The sequence below is a fragment of the Vidua chalybeata genome, chromosome 4 (genome assembly GCF_026979565.1).
Source record: "Vidua chalybeata isolate OUT-0048 chromosome 4, bVidCha1 merged haplotype, whole genome shotgun sequence".
Classification (NCBI taxonomy): domain Eukaryota; kingdom Metazoa; phylum Chordata; class Aves; order Passeriformes; family Viduidae; genus Vidua; species Vidua chalybeata.
The window spans coordinates 29,037,737-29,051,113 of record NC_071533.1 but is presented as its reverse complement, the minus strand read 5'-3'; the positions used below and the strand labels follow the sequence as shown (position 1 = coordinate 29,051,113).

General features: G+C 40.7%; 1 protein-coding gene across 4 annotated transcripts in view; it reads left to right on the top strand.

Annotated features, from left to right (window-relative positions):
• The first annotated feature begins 332 nt into the window (after positions 1-332).
• SH3D19 (SH3 domain containing 19) overlaps positions 333-13,377 on the top strand; it is an 81,602-nt gene continuing 68,557 nt past the window's right edge. For all 4 annotated transcript variants that reach the window (XM_053941236.1, XM_053941232.1, XM_053941234.1 and 1 more), the window contains exon 1: positions 333-522. Coding sequence is in view for 3 of the 4 variants with exons in the window: in XM_053941232.1 (XP_053797207.1) it covers positions 405-522 (118 nt within the window). In the remaining variant the exon portion in view is untranslated. The remainder of the gene's footprint in view (positions 523-13,377) is intronic.

Below are 13,377 nucleotides of genomic sequence, written 5' to 3'. Positions count from 1 at the left end.
CTTTAGCAGGAGGCCGCCCGGGTTCGCACAGCCCGCTCGCTGCCGGGCGGTGCCGCGGCGGGCCTCGCTCGCCGGCCCATCCCCGCGCGGTGCCCGGCGGAGCCGCCCGCCGGAGCGCGGCTGCCCAGCGCCGGCAGCCAGGTACCTCCCCTCGCCGCCGCCTCCTCCGCCCCCTTTTGTGGCGGTGCCAGGCGGCCGCCGGGTTTCCTGCTGACGCCGGAGAGCCGCGGATGGGCAGGAAAGGCCGCCTCTGCTCCTGCCTCGCCCCGCCGGCAGCAGCGCGGAGCGGTCTCCGGGAGAAGCGCGGCGGAGAGGGCGCAGGTGCGGGGCGGGCCCGGCGGCCGCGAGGGCCGGGCGGCCGCGCCGAAGAGAGGGCGCCGGTCATGGCAGCCCCCGCTTCTTGAATGCTGCCAGCTGACCTTCCGCCGCCGATGGCCGAAGCCTGGAGGCTGGAGGAGGACGAGGAGGAGCTGCGGGAGCTCGGCAGGAGGCACCGGAGGGTCGCGCTGAGCTCGGCAGCAGGTGAGCGGCGAGGGCGCGGCGGGCCGTGGCGTCGCTTCCTTTGGGCTGGCCCTGGCCCGCTCCCCGTGTCTGGATTCCTGTCGGGGGCAGGGCGGCATTGGCGGTGCCGCCCCGAGGTGTGCCGGCCCCGGCGGCCTCGCCCCAGGGCAGCTCGGTTCAGCTCAGGTGCATCCGAGCCGCCGGGGTGTGCCCGCGGGCCGACCCCAGAGCCTGCTCCTGCTCCGGGCTCATCATAGTCATACAGTGGTTTAAGTTAGAAGGGGACCTAAAGATGACCCGGTTCCAACTCCCCTGCCGTGGGCTAGGACGCCTTTAACTAGACCAGGTTGCTCAGAGTCCCATCCAACCTGTCCTTGAGCACGTCCAGGGATAGGGCATCGCAACTTCTCTGGGCAACCTGTTCTACTGTTTCACCACCCTGAAGCTAGCTTGGGCACGTGCTGACTAGCACAGACATGTCCAGGTGCATAGGTTGCTCCACCAGGAAATTAAATGTACCAAGGTAGAGAAACATCTAGGTAGCGAAGTTGTTCACATTTAGCCATTTCTATGTAGGTTTGGGCAGCAGGCCCCGTCGAACAGGCGAGAACCAGTGCATGTGAGAAGGAATGGAGCTGGGGATTGAGCAGATTGTCGTTGTAGAGAGACCTGGACAACAACAAGCTTTTGTTTGAAATTATGAACTCGAGTGGACCCTGGCAGTAGCTGAAATTATTTAATTTGGACACTATTGTTAATTGACGGTCAACATGCATGCCACTGTCTTGTAGTCACTGAGGTGTGAATGCAGCATTTCTTTTTCTGTCAGTGTAAAATCCCTTCCAGAATGAATCATTTTCATAAGGTCTGTTTCCAGGTAAAATCTCAGCCATGCTACATAGTTGAATTCCAAATATTCTGATTTTTAATAATTACGGTACAACTGTAACAATAGAGCACCCTTTGCAATTCATGTGAGTTTGCATCCATTTGAGCAACCAGAAATTGAGTGTCCCTTTTGTAGTGGATAAAAACACAGCAACATGAGGGATCCTAGAGGAGAACTTTCAACAGGCAGGCCCTGTGGCCTTCAGTCGCTCGAGTTATGTCAATGCCTGTCTGTGCAGGTGCAGGATTAGCAGGACCCTATTGAAACCAGTCGTTTGGCATGTCTGCAGGCTTTCACCTTGTCTGGGGTAAAGTGCAGAAAAGCAGTGTTGGTTCCTGTATGGTTTCCTCCAGAGCAAAATGTTTGTGCTACTGGTTATGATATCTGTTTTCTAAAGGTGTTTCTTCTAGAGGTTTTTATTAGCAGAAAACATGGAATTGGTTCTACCGTTCATATATGTACATAACCTTTGCCACCTTCCACCTTCTGTGGAACAAAGCTTGTTCCCAGAATTTGTCTTTGGCCCAGTGCTATTAACCAGTAATGAAAGGTGTTTTTTCAATTTTTACTAGTATTTTTTCCTGACAGCCACTGCTGGAAATGGGGCCAGCACTGTTTGTTTACCTTACTGGTGTAAAGTATGTGTGAATGAATAGCATTCTGCTTGAGCAGTCTCGCCTTCTTTCCATCTGTTTGCACATCTCTACGCTGGAAAACACCACTAAGGCTCCCAGCGGAGTATTCTTAAGGGCATCAGTGAAGAATATTGTCCAAAGCAGATGAGTTTGCTGCTCTTCCCTTACTTGACCTTTATTTACATACTTTTATTTACAAACCTGTTGAAAATTAGTGAGGCTTTTTTGCATGTAATGTGCGGTTGCAATGGTAATATAAATAGGTCTTAAATAAGCCTGTGAGATATTTTGTTGTAGGGTTTAAAAAAAGTAGTGGCACCTTAGGAGACTGACAATTTAATTATTTCAGTCTGTTAAACCAGTTGTGAATGCAAGCAGTTTAAATTTCTGCTATGTTCAGCCCGTGCATGTCTGTGTAAGGGCAGTTGATCACCTTTGTCCTGCCAGTGCGAGGCATGTGTGCAAAGTGGGAGCTGAAAGGTGAAAGTTCACAAGTGCTTCTGACTTACTGAACACTCAGACTTATTTAGCAGTGGCTTATTGGAGAAGCAGAGCTCAGGAGGCTCTGCAATGAGGAAGTAGTATTTTCCCTTGAAGCCAGTCGCAGTTGTGCTGCACCATGTACTGCAGGATGAAGCTAGCTAGACTAAACTAACAGCTTGCTGCTGCTCTAGAGGTGTGATCTCCTTTGGGGATGTCCACTTCTGCTCTCTCTTGTGTGTCAGCTCTGCTGCTCGTCCAACCTGTTAGTGAGTGCAGTCACTAGAGTTGTGGTTTGGTGGTAGCCTGGGCTGATGTACTGGGTGGCAGCCTCACTCAGAGCCCCTGTGCCTGCTAGAACCTGCACCAACCTGTTCTGGTGCATTGTACAAGCAGAGTGATATTTTTCTAGTTCTCTTCAGTGGTTGGGAGTCTTCTGATTCAGCTCACTGTAATGGTTTTGGGTGAATGTTGAAGCTGGCACAACGGAAAGAGTAGGAACATGCAGCCAGAGGGAGGTAAGAGCCTATGCCAGTCAGAAGTTAGTTTGGCTTAGATTGCTGTGAAATGGCATCCTGAGAACTGTTAGAGACCTACTCATGGTTTGGTTTTTTGTTTTTTTTTAATTTGATTCACTGGAGGGTTGATTTGTTTGTTTTTTGCTGGGTTGGGTTGGGGGCTTTTTTGCTGGTTTAATGAGCTGAAGATGCTTGCTTAAGCAGTAGACTGCCAGAGCAGATCTTGGAGAAGGGAAACTTGGAGGAATGAGATAGGCAAAAACCATTTGTGTCCATGGGGTAGTTGTAGATAGCTCAGGTGACGTGTCTGACTGCCTGTGTCTACCACACTGCATGCCAGGATCCCATGTCATGGCATTATTTTCTCTGAATTTAGAAGGTTTTTATTTGGCATGTTCTGGAAAACCTGTGAGAAGATATATTAAATACAGCAATTTGAAACTCTTCTAAAAAATTATTTTCCCTTTGAAAAAATGCTGATTGGATTATATATATATATATATATATAAATATATATTTTTTAGGTTATAGGGAAAAGAACTATAATATATTCTTTAAAAATTGAGAACAATGAAAGTAGCTGCATAGGTTCATTAAAACTGAATCATCTGGTCACCTGCTCTGGGAAAGGAAACCACTTTTGTTGGAAACTTTTTGGGGTTTTAACTGCAGTATAAATAATGTGATCGATTTCTACCTCCCTTGTTGCTTATTTCTGTCACGTGCATTATTGTTCTGGGAAGTTATAGAGACCGCAGTATATTTACTAGATATTTTTTGTTTAGAATGTTAGTATTTTTACTTAGTTTGTTTTCAATAAAGTTTTCTTTTTTTTTAATAAATAAACTTTTTTTGGTAAAATAAATAAACTTAAAAAAAAAATCCAAAGAAACCATAACAACCTCACTAAAATGCTATTTCTCCATAGACTTACAGGTTCTCTCCAGTCTAAACATTTATCTGGTGTGCTTTCCTATTTTCACTACCTTTTTATTCTGTGACTACTGACTAACATGGACTTGCAGGAAAGTTTATAGTGAATGTAGTAAATTTTAGTTATGAACTACATTGGTTGATTATCTGTCCTTACTGTCACATTAGAACTGAGTACCACAATATTCTGATATTATCTAAAGGACACGAGAAATTTTTAACATAATCTGTATCTGCATTATTTCACTTTGAATTCTGGCCAGTGTTCCCTGAGAAAGAATAGCCCATTATGGATGTGGCAGAAATTTCCTTACTTAAAAATAAAATGAAATTACTAAATATGGAAGCCAATAATGAAATTTGAGTTGATCGTGAAGCCCTATGTGATTTTTTACTTTAATGTGTGGTTAAAAGTACAGGTGATCAAGGCTTTGGTTTAATTTACTATTACTCTGTTTTACTTATCACAAATGCTTGTCTGTGGTTTGCTCTCATACAATGGCTGTAAATTTTGCAGATGAGTTTAGCTGTGATGATTGAAACATCTCTGGGTTGAGTTTTGTTGGGGTTTTTTCCCCTTCCCCTAGTTCAGATGTTTCCTGGAATTTTTTGAACTGTAGTGAGCAGTTTCAGATTATGGGTGAAATCATCTGGTTTTGGTTGGTTGATCGACTGAGTGCTTTCGGATTTTTTGTGCCAAAACAAGATTTAGTTCAGAGTTGGATCAATTTATTACACTCCCACAACTCCCACATCAAACTGGCACTGGCTTGTTTTTGAAGCTGAGAACAATGAGCTGTATCCAGTATAAAAAAATTAAGGTTGAATATTTCACTGCTCAACATGCTGAGAGGTTGTGGGGGTACGTTTCTGTAGTGTGTCTGACAGAGTTCAGTGAACACTAATCTGCAGGCATCATGGACTTTTTACAGATAAATGAAGAATTTAATGCAACAATGCTCAGCAGTTGTTCCCATGTAAATGCAAAACTACATATTTGGCCTTAAGTAAAGAATAAGATGGTCTGAAATACTTCATTAAATTCTTGGGTCAGAGACTGTTTCTGTGGTGATGTCCTTTAGGGTTCACTGGATCATAACAAGGACAGCTCAAGCGTTAGTCCTTCCCAAGAGGTGTCAGCGACCCTGGAACTGGGTGAAAGCATGATTAGGAAAAGGGTGATTTGAAGACTTAGTTGCTTAACTGACTCTTATATTTAAGAAGTAGAAGGATCAGCATCTTGCAGAAGAGAAGTCAGCATTGTTCAGCTGGAAACTTCTTTGTCTGCATGCCTGTGTCCTTCAGTGCTGATCTGGAAATTGTTCTGCTTGTCCATACCAAGTGTAACCATTTATCCTCTTTTATTAAGAGAAGAGAAAAAAGTCTCCATCAGGCTGATCATTTGTTTTAAATAAATTCATAAATCTACCTATGATCTGCTAGTCTGCCCATGTGTACACAGGAAGCCCTTAAAAAGAGGACTAAGAGGAGCATTCAGGATAGGGGAGTGGGTGCCACTATTTTAATTATGTCTTAGTTTAGTCAGTTAGCTCACAAATTCAAGAAGCAGTGGAGTTGATGGCCAGCTGAACATCACTTCCCTCTTTTCCCTGGGATTCAGTCTGTTTTGTTTTGATAGTCCTGATGCAGATTTAGGAGCTTCAGTTTTAATAACTGCTTCAGGCACCACCACAGTAAAACACTTAAGATCCAAAGAGCACAAATAATGTAATTCTCCTGTACTAATCTCTGACTGATGCTGGTATGTTGTATCTTGGAAGTATTAAGAAGATTATATGATTAGGCATTTTTCACAGCCCTTTGAAGTTACTGGGCACATTTCTACTATATTTCATAGTCTCTGACTGTAGGTTGTTTGAGGTAACTATAAATACTAACTAAAGCTTTTCTGGAAGTTAAATAATATAGCCTATACATGGAAGTTCTCCAACATATCATGAGATTCAAGTTAGTGGCAAGAAAAAAACCTGCTTGCAGTTACTTGGCCAGGAGAATAGACTGAACCCCAGAGAATGTTGTGCCTGTTGAAGAAAAAATGCTTCTAAAAATGAAGGCTGGTCTTAGAAAAATAATTAAATAACTTCTGCTAGTCAATGGGGTGATTTCCTAGCCAAGGATACTGTAGAAGAACAAATAATAATAAGTATTATTATTAAGTGATTAAATGGACCTACTTCATTTAGGTTAGAGCCAAAGCAAGGCACAGAACTATATAATTGCTAAAGAAGAGATGAGTTTGTAGCCAGAGAATGACCCATAGAACTGTGATTGCGCAAAGACCTTGCTGTTACCTGTGTTGTAAGCAATCATTTCCTGTCAGGACAACAAATGATAAGTCTGGGATGTTGCATAAAGAATGGGGATAGACAGCAAAGCATAAAATGAGTCATAACCTCATAGCAAGAAGCTTTTACCAAAGTGGTTTTGTTTACAGATGGAAAAAAATGTAATATTTGTAAATAAATTTGTTAATATTTGCTTTTGAGAATATAGCCTTTATTGTCCCAAAATGGGTTCCTTTACCCAGTGTGCAAGAGGCCAGTCCACACAGAGTTGAGGTATTTGATTTATGTAGTTCAGCACAGAAAGTTCAGCTCAGAAATTTGCCAGTCCTAGCTGGCAAATTCACAAAGCCAGTACACCAATTATCAAAACTTTTCATTGTTTATACATTTTGACAAGCAAAGACATTAATGTTTATCAGCTATAATTTATACAGTTCTCTTATTAATTATTATTTTATTTTTCTTAGTTAAATTGCTTTCTTTCTTCTGCTAATCAGCCCACATGCTCACTCACATATACTCTTTTGAGTATGTGGGTTTCTTGAGTTGGCTGTGAGTCAGTGGTTGTGGTCTTCCCCTGCCAGAGTTGCCTTTTACCTAGTTAGAACATGAGTTTGATGAGTTGGCTTTGTTTCTTCCTCCTAATCTGGTTCCTGCTGGCCTTATCTTGGACATTCTACCCAGTGTCCTTGTAGTCTATCAGTTCAGCATTCTATTGTGATTCTGTTTTTCAAATTTTGTACTCTGAAGTTCTCTCTTTTTTTTCCTATCTCTATAGCTGAAGTCACTGAGGCATGTTAAGCTGCAATTACTGAGACGTTAAATATAATTTATCTATTTGGAAGCCGTGCATCACCTTGATTTAAAATCTGGAAACAATAGGGTAGTGGTGTTTACGCTCTCCATTAAAAGTTTATGTAGTTCTGTGTGTTTTGTTTCAATAAGCATCTCACACAATATGTGCCATATGAAATTTTATTTTGATAGCACTAAAGTAATTTGCCATGAGCTTCTTTTCTTGATGCTTATTATCTATAGTGAAATACAATGCTTTCCCATTCTTCCGTTTCTTTGCTTTGCTGACTTTGTGTTTGTGGCCATGGAAGTGTTGTCTGGAAGGGAGCTCTGGGGTTACTTACTCCAGCCTCCTTCTTGAAGCAGGCCTGTTGCCAAGGCTAGATCTGTCCAGCCAAGGCTTTGTCTAGCAGTGTCTTTAAAAGTCTCCTGAAAGGGAGGGATTTACACCCTCTGCAGGCAACCTGTTTCAGTGCTTTACTTATTCCTAATGGAAGAATTTCTGCTCACCTATAACTTGAACCTCCCAAGCTACATTTGTGACCATTGCCCCATTCAATATTGTCCACTAACACCAGGAAGAGTTTGCATTTGTGGATCTTTGTTGCTACCCTACAAGTAGCTGTGTGCTGTGGCTAAGTAGCTTCTTTGCCTTTTCTAGGGTAGAGGAGTCTGGCCCCTTCAGCCTTGTTATTGCATGGTGCTGTCTTGCTTATTCAATTCCTCTGACTGTACAGAAAAAAATCTAGTGGAAGTGTTGTTTTCATTGCTGGCCGAGATTTTTTACTCTGCTCTTGAAAAACAGTATGCACAAAAGGCACTGAAGCATTCCAACAGCAGATTTGGGAACACAGTATATCATCTGTTGATCTGTGGTTTATGCTTGGCAAGCATCCTTCCCTTTAGTGAAGGTTGTAAATAAGTTTTGTGGGAAAGCATAGATTTAGTGGTTGATGGCATGTACCAAGAAAAAATTCCTGAATTTCCCCTCAATATTGTATAAATTTTGACAGACACAGGATCTTATGTATATCAGTATTTTTAAATTGACCACTTGATGTAGTGCTGTTACACTCATTGCTTCAGGTGTTTTACATCTGTAGAGATTTGTATGGAATTAATATGTTATTCTAAAAACATCAATTTGACATTCTGACTTGAGAATTTAGAATCTTCTGACAAAAGTTAATGGAATGCTAAATAAGATGCTTCAAAGATGAACCTGTTTGGTTTAGAAATTCTTGCAGGTGCTACAAAACAAATATATTCTTGCTTTCTTGCTTTCTATGACTGTATTTGGGTCCAGCATGAAAGGCTGGATGACAGCAAGGCTGAAAAGGTTCACACTGGAGTAGAAGCTATATGCAACACATTTTACTGTTCATTTTTTTTCTTTTCCCTAAGCTTTTAAAGAGGTCATAGCATTTATTTTGTGTGTGTGTTGTGACCTCAGTCAGCTTGTTCATGCTTTTGAAGAAAATACGATTGGATCAGAACATGCTAAAGGTTTCAAATGATTGACATTGTTACTCCTGTGGTTAATAGTGGGCACACTGTCAGCCTTTCAGAGCTGTGCTAGTAGCTCGTGTGTCACAGCATACAAACTGAAAAAAACAAATGTCTTCAGGAAAGTATGCAAGAAGCACCTCCCAGGATTCAGTTTTTACTTCCAAGAGAAATTCCTTCCCCTCTGCAGTCAATTTCTTAACAACTTCTGGGAGGCCGTATATGAAAAGCCCTGCTAAATTGCTGCCAATGGATTTATCTTTGACTAATTCAATTCCTTTTTGGAATACAATTAGACTTTCAGTCTTCAAATCTTGCATGATAGTAAGGAACACAGTCATTCATTATATGAAATCAGTTACTGCATACTGATTGGTATGTCTGCTGGATAATCACTGGGTTTTGAATTATGATGATGAATTTCTTATCTGTATTTTGTTTTTTAATGTGGTGTTGGATCATGGCGATTTACTTCCTTAAAAGCTTAGGTAAATTTTCAAGCACTGTGTTTACTGCAAAAGGGTTTCTGGTCCATTCTCCTTCTAGACAGACTATTGTATGTATTAAAGAAGCTGTTTGGTGTTTTCCTTCAATTACAGCATTTAGATTCTGTTTATAAGAGATAAGCTAAAATTAATATAATTTGTTTTCTCAAGGTGATAATTTTGTATTCATCATGAATTCCTTCTTGCATTAAAAACTGAGTTCTCAATATCGCAGATCTATACATGAAAATTGATTCAAGTTGTGCACATCTCTGCTAAATCATTTAAAAGAATTTTTGAGTGTACACTGTGTTGTGATCTTATTTGTTATTAAAATACTGTTCTTTCATCCTGTTGGAGAGATGGGACATAAATGTCTGGAAACAAGCTCAGCATTTCAATAACTTTCTCATATTAAATTACTCCATTGATGTGCTGTATCCATTTTATAGCTGCACTTTAAGTTTAGGGTACAAAACTAATAGAAATGTGGGACTTGGGATCAAAGTAGAAGCTTTATAAGAGGTCAGTCTCCTTCTGCCTGGTACTTGAAGACCAGCATTGTCAGGTGCCACAGTTCAGCTGACACCAAATGCTGTACACTTTGTCATTTGTCTTAAGCTTGCTATTCTTTGCAACATCCAGTGAACTCCAAACTGGCATGATGAAATTCACCTGAGAATGGAGTTCCTGAGACTGGGCACCTGCCACGTCCTACCTGGACAGTTTTCCACGTCCATTGTTTGAGCAGGTCAAGTCCATGCTTGGACAAGCATCACTGCCAGCATGGAACACATATAACTGAATGATGAGATGGGATAATGCTGCAGATCTAATGTATTCAGAGCTTATCAGCTTAACTTTATGAAAAAAAAAGTTTTCTCTGTTCTAGTGTGCAAAGCTTGCTCTAGATCACCAACATCATCTCTGGGAAATACATGGTAGCAGCTGCCATGACATTAGGCACATTTCATTTCTGTAATTGCTGTCCACTAGCTTGATGTTTGTGGATCCATTATCAAGAACTATCTGAAGTGTGTCATTATGGTATTTTGGCACTATAGCAATGTAGAGGTACTTATTAGTATATTTACAGAGGTTGAATGCCTCTGACAGGATCTGTAGGCCTTTTTGGTGAGTGCACAGAACTGGGGAGAGGTCTAGTAATACATGAGAGGGTAGTTATTTCCTCCAAGGTACCAAACAATTGGAACTGTTTCTGCCAGCATTACCAGAGTGTCCAGAAAAGCTGTGCTTATCTGTGGTAAGCACAGGATTCTTTGTTTTGAGGGTTTCTGAATGCTTAATAACTTTGCCATCCTTTTTCTTGGTCAAAGCAGATTTTTGAAGCCCCTCACTGACTGTAGGTGAAACTGCTTTGTGTTACCATGAGTAGCACTTGAATGGATGAAATTTGCATTTAGAAGACTGAGAACAAGATGCAATAGCCTCATGTCGAGGGTAGAAACAGGTAAAAAATGACTTTTATAAGAGCTGCACAAGGTGACATCATGGTGCAGGGAATCCAGCTGTACATAGTGACTGCTGGTCAGAATGTTCTTCCAGGTCCAAAGGGCCTGTGTATGCAGATTTACATGCACACATTAGGCCAGTAATGAAGGACTCTGAGGTTCCTTAAAGGGGATATGGTAGATGTTTAGCACCTTGGAGTAGATGTGGATAAATTCAGTGCACAACTCAGTAAAATGTCTTCAGAATGCCAGGTGATTCACATCTTTAAAAACTGGATGCCAATCACTACATTATTAAATAATATGCATTAAAACATTACTTGCTTTAATAACAGTGAAGTGCTGGACTTCCTGTTCTGTGGAATAGTGGCAGAGAGTTGCACAACTTTTAAGCATGTGCTCAAAGCTGATGGATGAGGGTTATCTCAGGGTACAACAATTTATTCATATATGCCACCATCATTAAATAAATCCATTTTTTGCACCTTCACATTAATGCTTTTTATGATGTATCTAGGTCTTGTAGTCTTTGATGATAGAGTGCAAGAGTCCTTTCTGGGAATAATCCATTTTATGGTACTTCAGAAGAATCCTGTGCACATGAGAAGCAATTGTCATATTCAGTTTCGTAGAATTTTTTTATTTCTGTGTTGGGCAGAATTACCAATGTCACTGGAGGGAAAATATTTTGTTAATAGGCTAATTTCAAATGCACTTCCCTAGAAAATTAGTACTTGTAAAAAAATCAGTGATATTTAAGACTGTTCTTGTTAGGTGAACTGGGTAAACAGCTTGGGGATCCTTTAATCATAAATAGTGACAAAGGACCACAAAATATTCCAAGAACAAGTTACTGAGTATTTCAGCAGTATCTTAAGAGAAATAAATACTTTCATTTGCCTGGTACATTTCTTCTATTTTTAGAGATACTGCTTTTTTTGTGGTTGAGTGTATTACAGTCCTTTCTTTTCATACATTATTTTCTTTCTCTCTGTGTCATTTCATCTCCCTAGTCTCCAGATTCCTCCCACAGTGCAGACCTATGCACTTACTTGCACTCACTATCATGTCTGATATCTAAATTGAAAGCAATGTCACCTTTATTCTGTCAGTGGCTTCACAGGATGAAATAGTCAAGAAAAAAAATTTCTTGTGTGTTTTAAAGCCAGATTAGTTTCCTGATATACAGAAGGGGGAATATCTTCTGAATTGCTATTCAGCACTTTATTGTGAATCCATGTTTTGCCCACATTGAATATGATTTAGCTTCCAAGTGCTTAATCCATTAGATTACACTGGGGACTTTTGTTGAGGTTGGCCACCTCAGCAGTATATTGTGACATATGAATGAACCTACACAGAGGTGTTCAAAGCTGGAGGCGCTTTTGGTGCTGGATGTTCTGATTCTCAAGCAGGGCAAACCCCTGAGGAGGAGAATAATGGAATACATTTAGATCTTGCATATTGTGTATGAATGCTTATAAGATAGTCTGTTAATACAGTGTCAGAAGGACAAGTTTATTCACATGTCTACTGCATTTTTTGCATGTGTGTCAGCACCCTTTGACAGGCAGACATAGGTAGGACTGAGAGAGCTCTGTGGTCTAGTTGAGGAATATGCTGAATCTCTGCAGGCATGCTAAATCTCTGATTTGGGAAGAAAAAGGTAGTACAGTGCTCTTGAAAGATAATTTCCTTTTATTGGCAATGCTAGCAACATGAGAATATTATTTTTCAGAAATGTAGATTTAACATTTCAGAAATGCCTAGAGAGAAACATATTTTGTGGTTATAAATCTTCTGTTCATCAAAATGTGGAGTCAATTGATACTTTGTTTATGCAAGTATAGAAAAATTAAGTAGTAGGGCTCATGCGAGTAGCTCCCACTGTGATTCTGGTGGTGTACTGATACCTGTGTCTAGTTATACCTGAAGTTCATAATCTAAGAATTACATTGCACTGATCAGCTGGAGTGTCTTCTATGAAGATCTAGGGATTTGTATTTTCAGGAGTTGCTAATTTTTTGAAAAAAGAGCTTTAGAAGCAGCTGTGTCCTAAATTTCCTTCTTAAACAACTGTAGTAGAAGGCAAAAGTGTGGTAACATATGTATGTAGTGGGTGTATTTGATTGCTTATATACTTCATTTATGCCTTAGGAACAAGCTCAATTCCCAATGCTGAGTTTAGTCTAGGTTCTTACAGCACGAACCTTTTAGAGAAATGGTGAGAGCTCACACAGTCTGTTTCCTTTCTCTTTTGTTTTCTGCATCAGCCCCCTCTTTTGCTGGCATATATGCTTACACTGATGCACACACACTTTTGCTGTTGCAGTGCAGGAGAAATGTAGGAGCAAGAATGAGGGGGTGGAACTTCAGTCACAAAAAGAAATCAACAGCAAATGTAACATTGGTAAATGTGACCTCTGCTGTCCAGAAAAATCCTTTTCCACTCATATGTTGTGCACTTAAAGTGCACTAAAGGATTTAAAGATGATTATAGTTTATTTTTAAGCTTTTTAGCAAGGTAAAGATAATGTAACTTAGTCTTGGGATAATTACACGCATTATGGTGGTCAGTAGGTGTCAAAATTAAATACTTGACAGCAGGAGTTCATTGTGTTCTCAGCTATGTGTTGGGGTCCATCCCCAGGCGTCTATCAGTTGTGTTTAAGAGTGGGGGGAAAAAGAGCATTACTCCAAGTATAAAAAACTGCAGGAATGCTTTATGCTTACAGCCTCAGTTACTGTTTAGCACTGAAACTGACAGACTACTAAAATTTCATTATGGGGGATGTTATAATATTGTTTTCTTCCTGGCAGTATACTGCTCTGGAAGTCAACAGCATACTGTAGAATT